This window comes from Panulirus ornatus, chromosome 37, assembly GCF_036320965.1.
Source record: "Panulirus ornatus isolate Po-2019 chromosome 37, ASM3632096v1, whole genome shotgun sequence".
NCBI lineage: Eukaryota > Metazoa > Arthropoda > Malacostraca > Decapoda > Palinuridae > Panulirus > Panulirus ornatus.
The window spans coordinates 22,851,706-22,866,144 of record NC_092260.1 but is presented as its reverse complement, the minus strand read 5'-3'; the positions used below and the strand labels follow the sequence as shown (position 1 = coordinate 22,866,144).

Sequence of the window (14,439 nt, the reverse complement as noted above, 5' to 3'; positions counted from 1 at the left end):
TCGTGATAATGACTCCGTGAATCATAATGAACCATCTTGTGTTACACGGACTCCTTCTTCCCGAACTTGTTTATCCCTTAGCCTCAACCCATCTCCGTGTATGACCCCGTCATCTCCCTCTAACATCGAATGCAACCTAGTCTCTCTCTCTCTCTCTCTCTCTCTCTCTCTCTCTCTCTCTCTCTCTCTCTCTCTCTCTCTCTCTCTCTCTCTCTCTCTCTCCCATATACTAACCAGGAGGAATGATATAACAAGAGTACGAAATATATGTATAAAATTTATTAAGATAAATTATTTTTGTTACATTAAATGAGCTGATGTTCTCTATCTTCGTCACCAGAGGGACTCTGTATAGGCCCGTGGTTAACAGGTCTTAAAGAGTCCACCACGCATTAATGGGGGAGTTGAGGATGGGGAGGAGATGACGCGGGGGTGAAGTCAGGGTACGGGATGAGTCATCAAGCGACGGAAACAGAAGTTAGGGTTGTGAAGAACCTTCAGCCTGGTAGACATCAGGGTGAGGGACATAAGAATTGGGTGTTCAGGTAGAGTGAGGGACGTCAGGACGAGTACGTTCAGGTAGAGTGATGGAGAACAGGACGAGTACGTTCAGGTAGAGTGATGGAGAACAGGACGAGTACGTTCAGGTAGAGTGAGGGACATCAGGACGAGTACGTTCAGGTAGAGTGAGGGACATCAGGATGGTGAGATTTTGAGGTGGCTTAGGAAGAGAACAGACTATTGTAGACAAGAGGGTCTGGTCAGGTCGGGTCGGGTCACAGACCTCACTCGCCCGTCATCATCTCCATGAACTCTGTGGGAGGTCAGAAGTCAGTGTTAGGACATCTTAATGTGACAGAAATCTCAGATTCTGTCAAAAGTTCTCTTAATAGCATCTCATTCCTTATTATATGAACCTGTTAATTTCTTTTATGTGTGTGTGTGTGTGTGTGTGTGTGTGTGTATGTGTGTGTGTGTGTGTGTGTGTGTGTGTGTGTGTGTGTGTGTGTGTATGTGTGTCAACGTACCATCGAAGTCGACAGTGCCCGAGCCATCCTCATCAATCTCATCGATGATGCCGTCGAGGTCCTCCTCCGTCAGCTTGTTGTCTAGCTCCCTCAGGATCTCCTTCAGCGTGCCCGTGGTGATGTAGCCGTCACCTGGAGCAGGGAGTGGGGTCAGAGAGAGAGAGAGAGAGAGAGAGAGAGAGAGAGAGAGAGAGAGAGAGAGAGAGAGAGAGAAGCTACATTGAGGATGGATCTAAGTCCTCCTTGTGTGGACGTATCACTTTGAGGTCAGAACGTGAGGTATAATGTCCAAGATTTTTCTCTACATCAAGTATGAGAGGAATGGGTCGTGCAGATGGGATGGTATGAGATGTGAAGAACAGTACCAAGAAAGTCCAGCTAGCCATATATCACTATTACTGGGATGGTAATGGTCACTGCCCTTCTGACGAGTAAGTACCTTAACGCAGTCCTTATGGCACTGCAGTGAGAGAGGGAGTAAGTACCTTAATGCAGTCCTTATGGCACTGCAGTGAGAGAGGAAGTGAGTACCTTAACGCAGTCCTTATGGCACTGCAGTGAGAGGGGGAGTAAATGAGAGAGGAAGTGTTGGGATGGTGAGTTTCCTCCCCCTCCTTTAGAAGCCCTTAAAGGTACTCACCGCCCTTGTCGTAGAGCCTGAAGGCCTCCTTGAGCTCCTCGTGCATGGCCTCGTCATCGTCCTCCTCCAGGAATGGCATGACTATGGAGCAGAATCTTTCGAAGTCGACCTTCCCCGTCTCTGTAGTTGAAAACAAACGTTGTATATAAATGATCTCCGTGGAGCAGGTTCTACGTGTTCTGGCCTTAATGCTTTATAAAGCACGTCCAGTTAGGGGTCATTTGATAGATGAACTGCTCATTAATTCTTCTTCACCTTTGGTGAATGGCTGAACCAAGGTGCAAGCACATTATACGTGGGCAAGAAGTGACCTTAAATCCTACAAACTGGAAATGTTTGTTGTGTAGCCTCTAAAGAGGATACCAGAGATGACAAGACAACCCTAGATGAATCCAGCTAACTTCTAGACTGGAAAAAGTTTAATGAGCCATCTCTTCAACACTCACTGTCTGGGTCGTTCTCAGCGATTCTGGTCTTGAGTTCATCTTCGTCGAAGGCCTGGCCCAGGGTGTTGAGGATGTTGACGAACTTGTTGCACTCCACGAAACCCGTCTTACCCTGGTCGAACATCTGGAATACCTTCTTCATGGCTGGCGGAGGCGAGGGAGATGAGGTTAGAGCCAAGGAAGCGAGAGTACTTTCATCGCGGGGGCAATCAAGGAAGGTAAGACCTCGGCTAAGGAAAGGGAATAAGGAGGCTGCTTCCGCGCAGGAGGGGATAACGACAGATGACCTTAAGGGGAAAGTGAGGCAGACTTTAAGGTACATGGGAGGAGGAGAAGGTGAGGAGGATACGAGGAGTTTTATGATTGTTGTTATTGATCGAGGAGGACAAGGAGAGATAAGAGGGTTGGTGAGGAGGTCGTGTGATAGTATGATCACAAGATGAGAGAGATTTAACCCAACGAAGAGGTCGACGTAGATAACAGAAACTTGGGCGTAAGGTAGAGGAGAGAAACAGAGAGAACGAAGAAGTGGAAGAAGGTGAACGAGTAGGAGTGAGACTTGCAAGGGAGACGATAAAGAGACGTGGAAGTGAGAAAAAGTGAAGGAAACGTGGAAAATTGGCATCGGTAAAGGGTGGGTGAAGAGGGAGAGGAGTAAGACGAAGACAATGAAATGAGAGATGAATGTTCTGATGATCTGACCAAAGGTGATGGTGTTGATGCAGGAAAGATGCGACGTTCGGGTACAGGAGAAAAACAAAAATCACTACGGTATCAGCATACGAGCTTTTGAAAAGTCCCATAGACTTACATGTCTCTCATTTCCCTCCGGTATCAAACATTGGACGAGTTTGACTAAATGGATGGTCTCGTCCCGTAAGACGCAGACTAATTAATTTTCTTTCTAGGAACAATAACGCGGTATTTCTTTTCTTTACAAACAACTGTATTATAGTAGTGCATGCGCTCCCCTCGTGAGCAACAGGAGGCAAGAGCGAGTAAGACAAATGTCTCACTCACCTGACCTCCTCTGTCCATGTAAGAGTAAGTATCTGAGCGGACGCTGCGACGATTAATGCACTGGCATATGTGCAGGAGGAGGAGGAGGAGGCTGCACACCGAAGTGAGGTCGTGGGACGGAAAGATGAAGAAGAAGAAAAAAGAGGTGACAGAGGGAGACTCCAGTACTTTTCCTGTTGATTTTGAGTTGATGTCCTCCCTGTATCGGCCATCATAGGTTCCTAGACCTCTGTCTTGATGCTATCTTTTTTTTTTTTTAACCTGCTTGTCTTTCCCGCCTAAGGGAGGTAGCGGCAGGGACAAACGACTGGGCTTTCGATAAGAAAAAAAAATCATCGCTCGGATCTTCTTCTGTTCTTAATCTTAGAAACTGAAAAATACAAAAGGGAGGGCTTCCAGCCTCCCTCTCCTCCTCCTCCTCGTCCTCCCACAGTTACCACCCCGTCTCTTAGTCGCCTTGTGCGACAAGGAGATCCTAGCGTAGACTTCTTTCTTCCCTCGTCCAGAGGATAGATAGAAGTAGTCCTGTACTGTCGCCGAACGCAGCGTACCTCACCCCCGTCACGTTACATCAGACGGCCACATCACACCTCCATCACACCAGTCGTCGAACGCCGTCTGGCTGCATCTCACGTCCCCGAGGGATAAAATAACCTGACATCAGGTGCGGGAGAACCAGCGGGCGGATGGATGACAGGACCTCGGTCGAGGGTATTATATTTAGCGAGGTAGTAGCGAGGCCCCCCCTCCCTCTCTGGCCCTTGGCAGACCTAGGGCGGTGACGAATACCGCTCTCCCCAGGACCGTATGTATATTTAACCCGGCATCTGCCTTTTATTATCGTCTGCCTTGGGCTAGAAGGCCGTCCCAACCCCCAACCCCCAACCCCGGGGGTTTGGGGAGAGGGGGGTCGGTCGATGCTGGTGGGAAGGGTTGGTTGGGGGTTGGGGGTGTTATTGTAAGGTGGTTGTCGGTTGGTTAACTGTTGGCTCTGTGGTTTTCGTGGAGTGGTGGTTGATGAATGGATTGACGAGAAGGGTGATTGAGAGAAAGGTAAACGGCTTGCCTTAGGAAAATGGAACTGGGGTGTGGGCATTAGAGGGATTTGTAGTGAGGGAAAAGGGGAAGTAAAGTGGGGGGATGAATTGTGAGTGTATTGGTGGGGTAGATGGGGTATGTGATAGATAGGGTGAATCAAGGGGGGTGGGGGTGCGGTGAAGTAGGTAAACTGGAGATGGTTTACAGTTGACGATGGGATACGTCGAAGTAAAAGCAGGAGTGTGGGTAGGGGAGAGATGAAGCTGAGAGAGAGAGACAGATGGTTTACTCACGGTCTAGCTCCTATGAGGGAAGACATGTCCCTAACTGAGTAAGATTGATCTAATGTCATCACTCTCTCATCCATATTTCCTCGTCTGGTGCGTAACGTTGATCTATGTCATTCAGTCGTCGATATATATCCTCCTCTTGTGACAGTGCCTAACGAGAGTCACCCACCTGGGACCAGTGCGTATTCTGTCTCTCAACCTACAGGACTCGTTTCAAAGACTAAGTCTTTACAAGCCGCGGTAAAGTCACGGTTGCTGACCACGACAACGAATGATGAAGATGGATGTATTTACTAGTGACACCGCGAACGATGAGTTACCTTTGGCGAAGTATCATCGTCATCACTGGACGGAAAGGAGTATAATAGTATTGAGGAGCAGTTCGCTGCGAAAGGGTCCATCGTTTCCCTGATCCTGCGTGGAGCGGAGCCTCGAAACTCTTTAAGACCCTCTAAAAGAAAACGGGCTCCTGGGGGTTGTATACTCATCAAAAGAATGGTGAATGAACAACCTGATCAGTGCTAGGCCACGTATGCGAGCATTACGTTGTGTTCAGCGTCCTTCCAACATATGGTAAGCTGAAAGAAAAGCTTGATGCTAATCCATCTCGGGTGTCAGAAGGTTAACCATCATGCTTAAGGATGACACCATCGCTTCACAGTGGTCTCTGTCGCGATAATGTGGTCCCGATGGTCCTCGCACACGGCACTTAAGAAGGGTCTGTCTAGCGAGAAACCTTTGCTCCCTTATGGCAGATTAATCGCAGGTCAGCACACCATTAATGGACCAAACGATAAGACTTTTTAAGACCTTCCCGTCAAGTACTATCGATTTTCCTCTGCCTACGGATTATGCAGTGTTTTACATGTCATACGTAATCATTTATTTACTTGGAAGATCGTATGATTAACTTCAGCTGTGAATGTGGTCGTATAGAGTGAACTTGGCACCGGTTTGAATGCGTGTCAAACAAGTGTTAGTAATTTGCGGATTAATAAACGCAGTTTACGAGACGCTGTTGATGGTATTATGGCCATTAGACTTAATGAGAATCTGGCCTGAACAGAGTCCAAAAAAAAAAACGACCTACATCTGGTGGTCGTTGAAAGAAAGTTGAGGTGTACGTGTGTACAGCGTTTAATCCCACTGCTGTCAGCGACGTTTACAGGGAGCTTGGTTTTAGTGTCGTGTCACAGAAGAAACGTATCGAGGTCCTAAGTACGTTGGTAAGAACCATGAGCACTTTTTGAGCAGGATGGTACGACCATCGAACGAAAGGTTACGACGACCTTGTCGGCTATGACGATACGGCCTTTGACCTGACCTTTTAATGTTCAAGTCAGAGGCCAAATCATCATACCCGAGGGTCTTACCGTCATGGTTAAGGGTCGTATGGTGATGGTTAAGGGTCGTACCATCGTGGTTAAGGGTCGTGTCGTGATGGTTTAGGGTCGTACCATCGTGGTTAAGGGTCGTATCGTGATGGTTAACGGTCGTATCATCGTGGTTAAGGGTCGTACCGTGATGGTTAAGGGTCGTACCGTCATGGTCAAAAGGTCGTATCGTCGTGGTCAAAGGTCGTACCGCCATGTTCTATAGAAAATGGGGCTTCAGGTTGATCGCTTGTTATTTACATTGACTGAAAAAACAAGTGATGAAGGTTTGGTATGATTTTTTTGTATATGATATCAAATATTCAGCCCCGGTGTCATGCATCAGTTGCAGCAAAGCGTCAGATGTCTCTCTTTGTAAACCAGTTTGTTTTGTTGTCCTTATGCAAATAAGATCAGCATATCATTTTGGGAACAGTCTACGGCAAAGTGATGTTTTAGAAAATGACCCCATGCATAATGCACATAAATTAGAATAGAATTATCACTGAAAACAAGCGAGACAGACTTGCATAATTGAATGGAAATAATAAAGAAAATTCATCAAAGCTCAAATGAAAATAATATAAGCCACAGGTCCTGAAAAGAGACACATACGTATATATGTATAATTTGAATCAGTAGATTATAGAAAATCAAAAGAAAAAACATCATAATTAGCAAACAAACCGATACCAGCGAATTAAGGAAAACACACATAAAAGAAAAATAATTTAACAACAGATTACAACAAACAGTAAGCGGGAAAAAAATGATTAATAGCTGGAAATTATATAAGATTAGAAGTTTAGATGGAGTTTGGAGCGGCCAAAGTCATTCGGGTCGCAAGGCTCTGTTGCTGGCTTTCACCGCCCCAACACAACGTAAGGCACGGCAAGGGCAGCTGGGGAGGGCACGAGAAGATATGGTCATACTCACACCCAAGTCCTCTCAGGCTACGCTGTGGTTACGTCGACGGCTTCGTCTTGAACCAGATGATGTGATCTCCTTCTTCAGGAGTTCCCTCTTTCAGTTAGGACTCCTTTTTGGGATATGTTAACTCTTCCTAATCATTTTTTCGTAAAAGAAAAAAAAAAAGAAGCTTCACTCTGTTGGTAGTTTGGTTTTCCAGTGACTGCTTTTCATAGAATCTCATCTTCTGCATTGATGAATGTGAGAGTCTGCATTATGGAGGAGTTTTCAATTGTCCTCCTTCCCTTTCCAGTTTACCCGCATAGATTCTTATTCTTTAGCAAGAATTGTGTGTGGCGGCCACTCATGTGTTTGAAGGAAAGGTTTCTCTGTTGTAGATCCTGAAGAGAAGTCGATCCTCGAGAACAGTTTTCCAAAAGCCATTTATCTTCAGGATCAATTCATTCTTTAAGGAAGTTCCTCAAGAACAACACGTCCTAAAACCATTACTTCTTGAAGGACTGTTCACCAAGAGCGGTCCACCTTCAAGAGCATTTCTTCAGGAGTAAGTCTGTCAGTACTCAAGAGAAGGACCTCCTCAAAGAGTTGTTCCTCAAAAGTATATCCTCACGAAGGGGGGTCCATCATCCTCAAGGGCATTTACGGATAAGCGGTTCATCCTCAAGACTGTCCCTCCTCAAGAGCAGCAGCCTCTCGCAGAGTTCCACACGTGCTGGAACTGTCGTTGATCTGAGCGAGTTTCGTGGTGCATGCGCCATCCACCTGACGCTTCAATAGGTGGCTTCCAGCAGCTACTCTCAGCTCTCCTCGAGCAAGCGACGCTCGTCCCTCGTGTCTCAAATGATAACATTTTTCCGGGGAATTAACGATCCTTCGCTCATACGTCTAGACTGAACTGGCGTTATTTTATGTAGAGTTCCTCCAGCAGACTCCTGGTGAAGGTAACCTTTTGGGAGGGTCGTTTGATGACTACCTCAGGTTCTTCTGTTATCTCCTCAGTTTAGTCTCACTCCTACTACCTTTTTTTTCTTCCTTCTGGGGTACGTCTGCTCAACCCTGAAAATACTGATGGGGATCCCTGAGGGTTGGGAGCGGACGTGGGTAGTGGTGGTGTGTAGGGGATGGTCGAAGCCTCTACTCTACCAGGCAACATACACGCGGGCTGAAACAGTCAGTGTTCATCTCTTTAGCCACACATTCCAGAGACGTTAAACCTTATGACAGTCTGGCCCGGGTTAAGCTGTATGGGCTTTCACCTACTCGAACTGAAAGTTAATGATATTAACACTCAATGTTTTTTAAACTGAATCCTATATGGAAACGTAGTTTGTTAATGCTTATGTTTTTTCTTACTGATAATTGTCTCCATGAACCATAAGCTGACAGGAACTATTAATGAGGTTGGAAATACATGTGTCATATGGTGCGGTCATAAGTGTAAAGTGATCTTGCATGAGGGAAATTATCATGGCCCCTGAAGGCCTGTATATCTAAAACTTGACTTGGAAAACGATGAACTAGCGGGCCAGACTATCATAAGGTCACACTCTCAATAGGAATAAAGAGAAATCCTTCCATAGATGACTTACTATCTGCTAATCATTCTGTGCTCACAATGTATTAATGTATTTCTATGTTTCTCTAACTTGAATTCCACGACAAAAAGGGACATTCAGGAAGGTTATCATGCAGGAGTTCCTCTAACACACCCACCAAACCACTCACCCACCCTCTTTAACGGCTAACATAGCCACATTCTCCACTCTGAGTCCACTCTCGCCTCTTGTTTCAACGGTCACGCACACAAAAAGGGTATTCCTGTACGGCAAGTCAACAGCAGCATCTCTCTAAACACCTGATGAATTTACACAAAGCAACACGACCCAGCGGACCTCCCTTGACAGACACGTCCACACCACATAGCCCTCGTAAACCTCAGCCGATGACAAATCCCTGCAGGCTGTAAGGATGACCTCTGGACGTCGTGGGATGAGTTTTCACACGTTCATGACCAGGTGATTCTGGCAGGTCCGCTGGGTCTGGGTGACTGACTACAAGCTAAACGAACTCGGTGATCCTGGCTATGGATGGCACTTTATCCCATGGGGAAAAAGAAAATATCAAGGGTCGATCGTGAGCTACTTACTGGCGATCTGTTCCTCGTCCATGATCTGCAAAGAGAAGAAGAAAATATCAGGAGGTCATTTAGTGCCTCTTTACTGACGGATGTTACGAGGTTATTGAAGGGAGGAATGCTTATCATTAGAAATAAAGTTAGAATGGTTGGAAAGGAGTATCAACAAAGGGATTTAGATATGAAATGTGAGAAAACATCTGCATCGTGGGAGGGTTATAGACTCTTAATGATATTAGGAATACGCAGGACAGTGGTGCAGTAAAATTAATTGAAGTCTTGAGACCATGATATCAAAGTGCTCTTCCAAAATACAATTATCATCACAAAGAACAAGAAATAGGATTTTCCCCAACGTGATTTGTTTTCATTTAATGTCTTTAGGTTCAAAAAAGAAAAGAGATTGTGGTGAAAATGCTGTGATGTCAGGGAGCGTCACTCTTAGTTGCGCATTTCGTAAATGCACTTGTCACCGTAGGTACTTCTTACATTGAGGTAAGCTATGTACTAACACCACTTTTTCAGGGAACATGTGCTCACCAACCCGTGCATTTGATTGCCCGTGCCGTCACAGCTAACTGAGATAAAAAGTACACCTGATTCACCAGATTAATTAGTGTCATCCCATGCAAGACAAGTCCAGCAAAAGAAAAAAAAAAAAGGTCAGTATGACATTAGAAAATATAGGGGGGGGGCTTTTCTACTGGGTCATCCAACACAGCAGTAACATGACTTATAGCCAAAACTTAAAGTTGAGGATGGATGAATCAGCGACACACTGCTTCACGGAAGGTATAGGTGTGTAACTCAGATGGTAACTAACGGATAGATGGGGTTATCATCGGCAGTTATTCGGTCCTTGCTCTCTACTACCTGTATATCCCCTTAATCGTAAAGATCCGCACCGACTGAAGACTTCACGTATATCACTCTCGAGATATCACCTGAACACACACACACACAAGCGATGGATCAAGAGTAGACTTGTTACTAATTAGCGAACACTCAGAATGGCACTGGAGAACGGGTAGGCTACACACACACACCCACACACACTACAGCAGCAACAGCAGCAGGAGGTCTCAACGTACTGTGGTTTGTGCGTGTGTGTGTATGTGTGTGTTTTGCGTGCGTCTGGCGAGCTGGCGGTGGGGTGATGGTGGTGGTGTGGGCGTGACAGGTGACGGCAACAACGGCGGCGGTGCTCCTGACAGACACCCTCACTCGCTTCTGTCGGCGGGAACTGAAGTGAACTCCGCGCGTCACCCGACTCACACGGCTATATACGTACGTCACCGGACCAAGTAATCCACAGTAACGTGGGGAGAGAGAGAGAGTGAGAGGGAGGGGGAGGGAGGGAGAAACAGCTGACTGTAAACGAGGGAGAGGTCAGCGAAGAGGGAGGGGGAGGGATATAGTGTGTGGGGTGGGACGAGGTGGTGGGTTGGTGTTGAGAAACTGAGAGAAGGGGAGACAGAGATGGTTAAGGGAGACGCGGGGGAGGAGGGGAGACGGGATGAAACATATCATGTTTCTGGCTCGAGTGATGAATCCTTTACGTAACGAACTTAGGCGATCAAGAACCTTCATGACCTGAGGGCATGATAAGGCCATGTACGACAGCGACATACATTCTTCTGCTCCCTCACCCTCTACACAAGGCGCCACCTTACCCTACACAGACTCAACAGGATTCCTTCACACGTTTGGCATTTCCTCCCTATCCATAGAGGCAGGAGACAAGAGGGTTGGTTTAAGGGAGGGTAGGAAGATGGTGGGATAATGGGAGGTAATGGGGCTGAGGTAAGCAGGGAATGGGTAATGGATTATAGGCCTCAGGGGGGATCGTGAGCTGGCCCTACACTCGATTACCAAAGTCGTCCACACTCACGTCACTTCGGCCAGGCCCCTGTGTGTGCTTCTTTTTTTTTTTCTGTGCCTCGTCACGTAAACAGTCACACGACCGAGTCACGTCACCTGTGTGTGTGTGTGTGTGTGTGTGTGTGTGTGTGTGTGTGTGATTACTTTAGAAGTCGAGCTTATCCTGTAGAGCCGCCAGGGGCAGGTTTTTGTCAGTGTTGTGGTAACGCAAGGTGCTGCTGCCCACTGTCGTGCTATCTCTACTTTTTTCTCCTCCTGCTCACATGGACTGTGTAACTGTTTACTGGTATTCTTGAGATGGTTGGTTCATAGGGTCGGCTAAATTGAGGAGAAAAAAAGAAACCAGTGTGAGTTTGTGTCACGTATCAGTCTTATGTAGTATTTTCCATGATTTTTTTTTTTTTTTTTGAGCTAAGAATGGTATATTCTCATTCTTTTTTTTTTCACCCACTCGGTTCATTACCTTCCCTGTTACTCACGTATAGAAAGACCACACACACACACACACACACACACACACACACATACACACAAGCACATGAACACAGGAGCGAGTACATCATGCACACACAACCTCCACACACCCTGAACACCATAGGTCAGCCGTCAATCTCCGGGCACGAAAGCCGACATCTCGTCTACCAGTGAAATGCATCGAGTCCAAACCGACGTCTTCCCCGCTCCACGATTCACAGTTGGTAGGGTAAGCAGTAACCAGGTTAAACTAACAGGTCTTCTTTTTTTTTTTGTTGCCATTTCGTGAAAGCCCTGTTCTTTTTCGCACGGTAGGTCCTCCTCCTTCGCTCATCTCTTGATGAGTTCGTCTTGTTACTGAGGAACCCGTGCGAGGAGGAAGTTACGTAAGTTCAGCCAGCAGCTACAACAGGGATTAGCGGTTGATGGGAGGGTCATGGGAGAGGACGAGGTTATTTAGAATGGCATCTCTTGTTGTCTCGAGGCTCGAGTTAGAGGTTCCTCAACATACGTTTGGCACAAACTGAATATTTCGCACCATAAGTGGACCGAGGACAGCTGGTTCGCGCGCAGAGGCGGTTCGAAGCATCTGTTTCGAGTTTCTGACGACCCACATGTTCATAGGTCTAGTTCACAGGAAAGGTCCGAACCATATGCTTCACAAGGACCGAACCGTATGATTCACACATCCGAACACCTGCGTGTTTCGGAGGTCTGGAGTAACTGAACCCCATATTTCAAACGATTGAATGTGTTGGAGTTGGTTTTAAATTCTTCCCACAGTGACTGCTGCACTTTTATAGACGGTCGTCAGGCCGCCGAAGGTGGATGGCTTTGATGAAGATTTTTTTTTTTCTTTTGCTCGTTTTTGAAGGTCAGTTCGATTCGCTGCATCTGTCTGCATATTATGACGTTGTGAGGGTGTATGCTTGAGTCTTGTCAGTCTCGACGTGGTGATTCTCTCTCTCTCTCTCTCTCTCTCTCTCTCTCTCTCTCTCTCTCTCTCTCTCTCTCTCTCTCTCTCTCTCTCTATCTATCTATCTATCTATCTATCTATCTATCTATCTATCTATCTATCTCTCGACGAAGAGAACGTTATTCATTGGTCAGTCAGTAGTACTTATCGAGAAATCATGAAGTAAAAAAGAAATGGTGCGAAACAACGAGCACAAAACCCATTGTTTCTTTGATCGTTCTACAAAACCAGTTAACCTTAACAGAACGACAGTGTGACCCGTGAGCACAGCTGCCCTTGACCTTGCCACTTAACCTGACCCCTATAGGGCCATCAACACGTAAAGGTCGTACTGTCGTCCTCAAGAGCTTAAAATGCCTAAATCACTGCCTAAGGAAGTAGTTTTAATTGGGCTAGTCATTAGACAGCGGTAGTCTGACTGTTTGATCGTAATGACGGAGACCCTCGTCTTTCACGGGACCCGAATTTGTAAGAAGCATTGGTCAGTATCTTCAAGACAGTGTGAGTGAGTGGATGGCTCAGGCTGCGGGTGAGAGGAGAACACCTCCTCCGTCAGGAGAGAGACCTGGTGACGGATGCCTCGACGAAGCTACCTATGCTGAAACGGAAGACTTACTCGGGGGGAGGAGAGGCAGCATCCCATACAGTCAAGCATGTCTGCTCTTTCGGATCTGCCGTCACATTTAGGACCGTATGCTCTTCTGGAGCGATGCTCTGCGACTCATTTTCGGAAGTGAATTCTTCGGACAGGATTTCAGTCGGTTGTGTTAAAAGTAAAGGATTCAAGAAGGGTGACCCTAATGCCACGACTGAAGAGCGGGGGCTTCAGGCTGATGGTGATACAGAATTTGTTTAGAAGACGTCTTAAAGTGTAGCCAGGGTATACTTTTTAAGCCAACGTGAAAATGTAAATATTTTGCTTCTTGGTCAAGAGAATTACAACGACTTATTCATTTGGCTTCAACGTAAAACCCTCGTTCTCGACGGTACGATCCTTAGGTTTAATGGCCTGGTTATTGACCCCCTTAGTATCAGAGCTTAGGTCTCTCCATCATAGGAATCCAGGAATGCAAAGGACCAGCTGGGTACAGTGAGTCACAGTTATTTATGTCAGTGAGAGCCAGACATGTGTGTGGTGGCCCTCACTTGATCACCGTTCAGGTGATGATTGCTTGGTCGAGGGGACTGGAAACAATGCTCCCCCTCCCTCACTCTCCTTCCCAAGTCCCTGGCTGGATTGGGCTTCCAGAATTAACTGTGGGGGGTGTGAGTGAGTGCCTCACGTGAAGACTCAAACAGTGGACTTTACTAACCCTTTGTACACCGTGGTAGGAAGAAGAGAGGTAAATTCTTGTACGGATCTCTCGGGTATTATCTGCGTCTTGATCTGAGCCCCTCCTCTGTATCCAGTGCATGGATCACGCATGGGGTATATATAAGTCCTCCAACCATGTGATTCGTGCTTGAAACCTACTTGTGCTTAATGAGAGCCCCGCCCCTCCTCTCTCTCTCTCTCTCTCTCTCTCTCTCTCTCTCTCTCTCTCTCTCTCTCTCTCTCTCTCTCTCTCTCTCTCTCTCTCTCAGCCGAACCTACTTAGACTTATAACTGTTCACAATGACTATAAAGCCTGATATTCTCCCCTGGGGTGACAGGTTTACCGAGGCGTCACGTATAGCTGGTTGGCAGCGGCGATATGGAGGGGTAGTCGTGGGCAGGCAAGGCAACCCGGTCGCCTAACCTCGTTCTAGATGGTCGCACACCCAATACCTGTATTGCTGCTGCTGCTGCCCGGCCGGCCGGCCGGCCGGCACCAAGCCTCCCCAACCTGGTCCATTTGTGGTCCTCGGGCTCAGCTGATTCGAGCGGGGTTATAACGACACTGTTTTTTCTTTCTTTCTTTTTTGCAGTTGCGAAGAACGGTTTGTGGTATGGGATTAGCCATCGGTAAAAAAAAAAGGGGGGGGGGGTTTAGAAGTATGATTAAGTTAATAGCAATTACTGAGGATATACACGATTCTGACGACGTATCTGACGAAGTGGTCCAAGGGCGCAAGTCCCTGGGCTTTCTAAGGGTACAACAGTACGGTCCTTGAGTTCGATGGCCTGGCCTTTGATGACCTAACCATTTAGAGGTTTAGGAGTCAAAGGTCAGGCTATATCATACCGTAGGGGTCGCATCGTTGTGCTCAGGTAGCCAAAATAGGTCTT

The 14,439-nt window shown here is 46.8% G+C and overlaps 1 protein-coding gene across 3 annotated transcripts; it reads right to left on the bottom strand.

Annotated features, from left to right (window-relative positions):
- Window positions 1-264: 264 nt before the first annotated feature.
- On the bottom strand, window positions 265-13,668 carry LOC139760594 (troponin C, isotype gamma-like). 3 transcript variants are annotated; one of them, XM_071683971.1, is made up of 6 exons: window positions 13,544-13,668; window positions 8,912-8,936; window positions 2,115-2,258; window positions 1,669-1,788; window positions 1,029-1,160; window positions 265-814 (listed from the first exon to the last, which is right to left on the bottom strand). In XM_071683971.1, the coding sequence occupies exons 1-6, from the start codon at window positions 13,643-13,645 to the stop codon at window positions 786-788; spliced, it is 552 nt and encodes a 183-aa protein (XP_071540072.1). In that variant the 5' UTR covers window positions 13,646-13,668; the 3' UTR covers window positions 265-785. The 3 variants fall into 3 exon arrangements, with proteins under 3 accessions (XP_071540072.1, XP_071540073.1, XP_071540074.1); XM_071683972.1 differs by lacking the exon at window positions 13,544-13,668 and adding an exon at window positions 9,991-10,158; XM_071683973.1 differs by lacking the exon at window positions 13,544-13,668 and adding an exon at window positions 9,773-10,131.
- Window positions 13,669-14,439: the final 771 nt, after the last annotated feature.

Excerpts from the sequence above, each read along its gene's own strand:
- LOC139760594 (XM_071683971.1), bottom strand. The coding sequence starts at position 13,645 with ATGCACTGGATACAGAGGAGGGGCTCAGATCAAGACGCAGATAATACC. Across the intron at positions 8,937-13,543 it reads CCTACCACGGTGTACAAAGG|ATCATGGACGAGGAACAGAT; the intron begins GTTAGTAAAGTC and ends TTCTCTTTGCAG. Across the intron at positions 2,259-8,911 it reads GGACGAGGAACAGATCGCCA|CCATGAAGAAGGTATTCCAG; the intron begins GTAAGTAGCTCA and ends CGCCTCCGCCAG.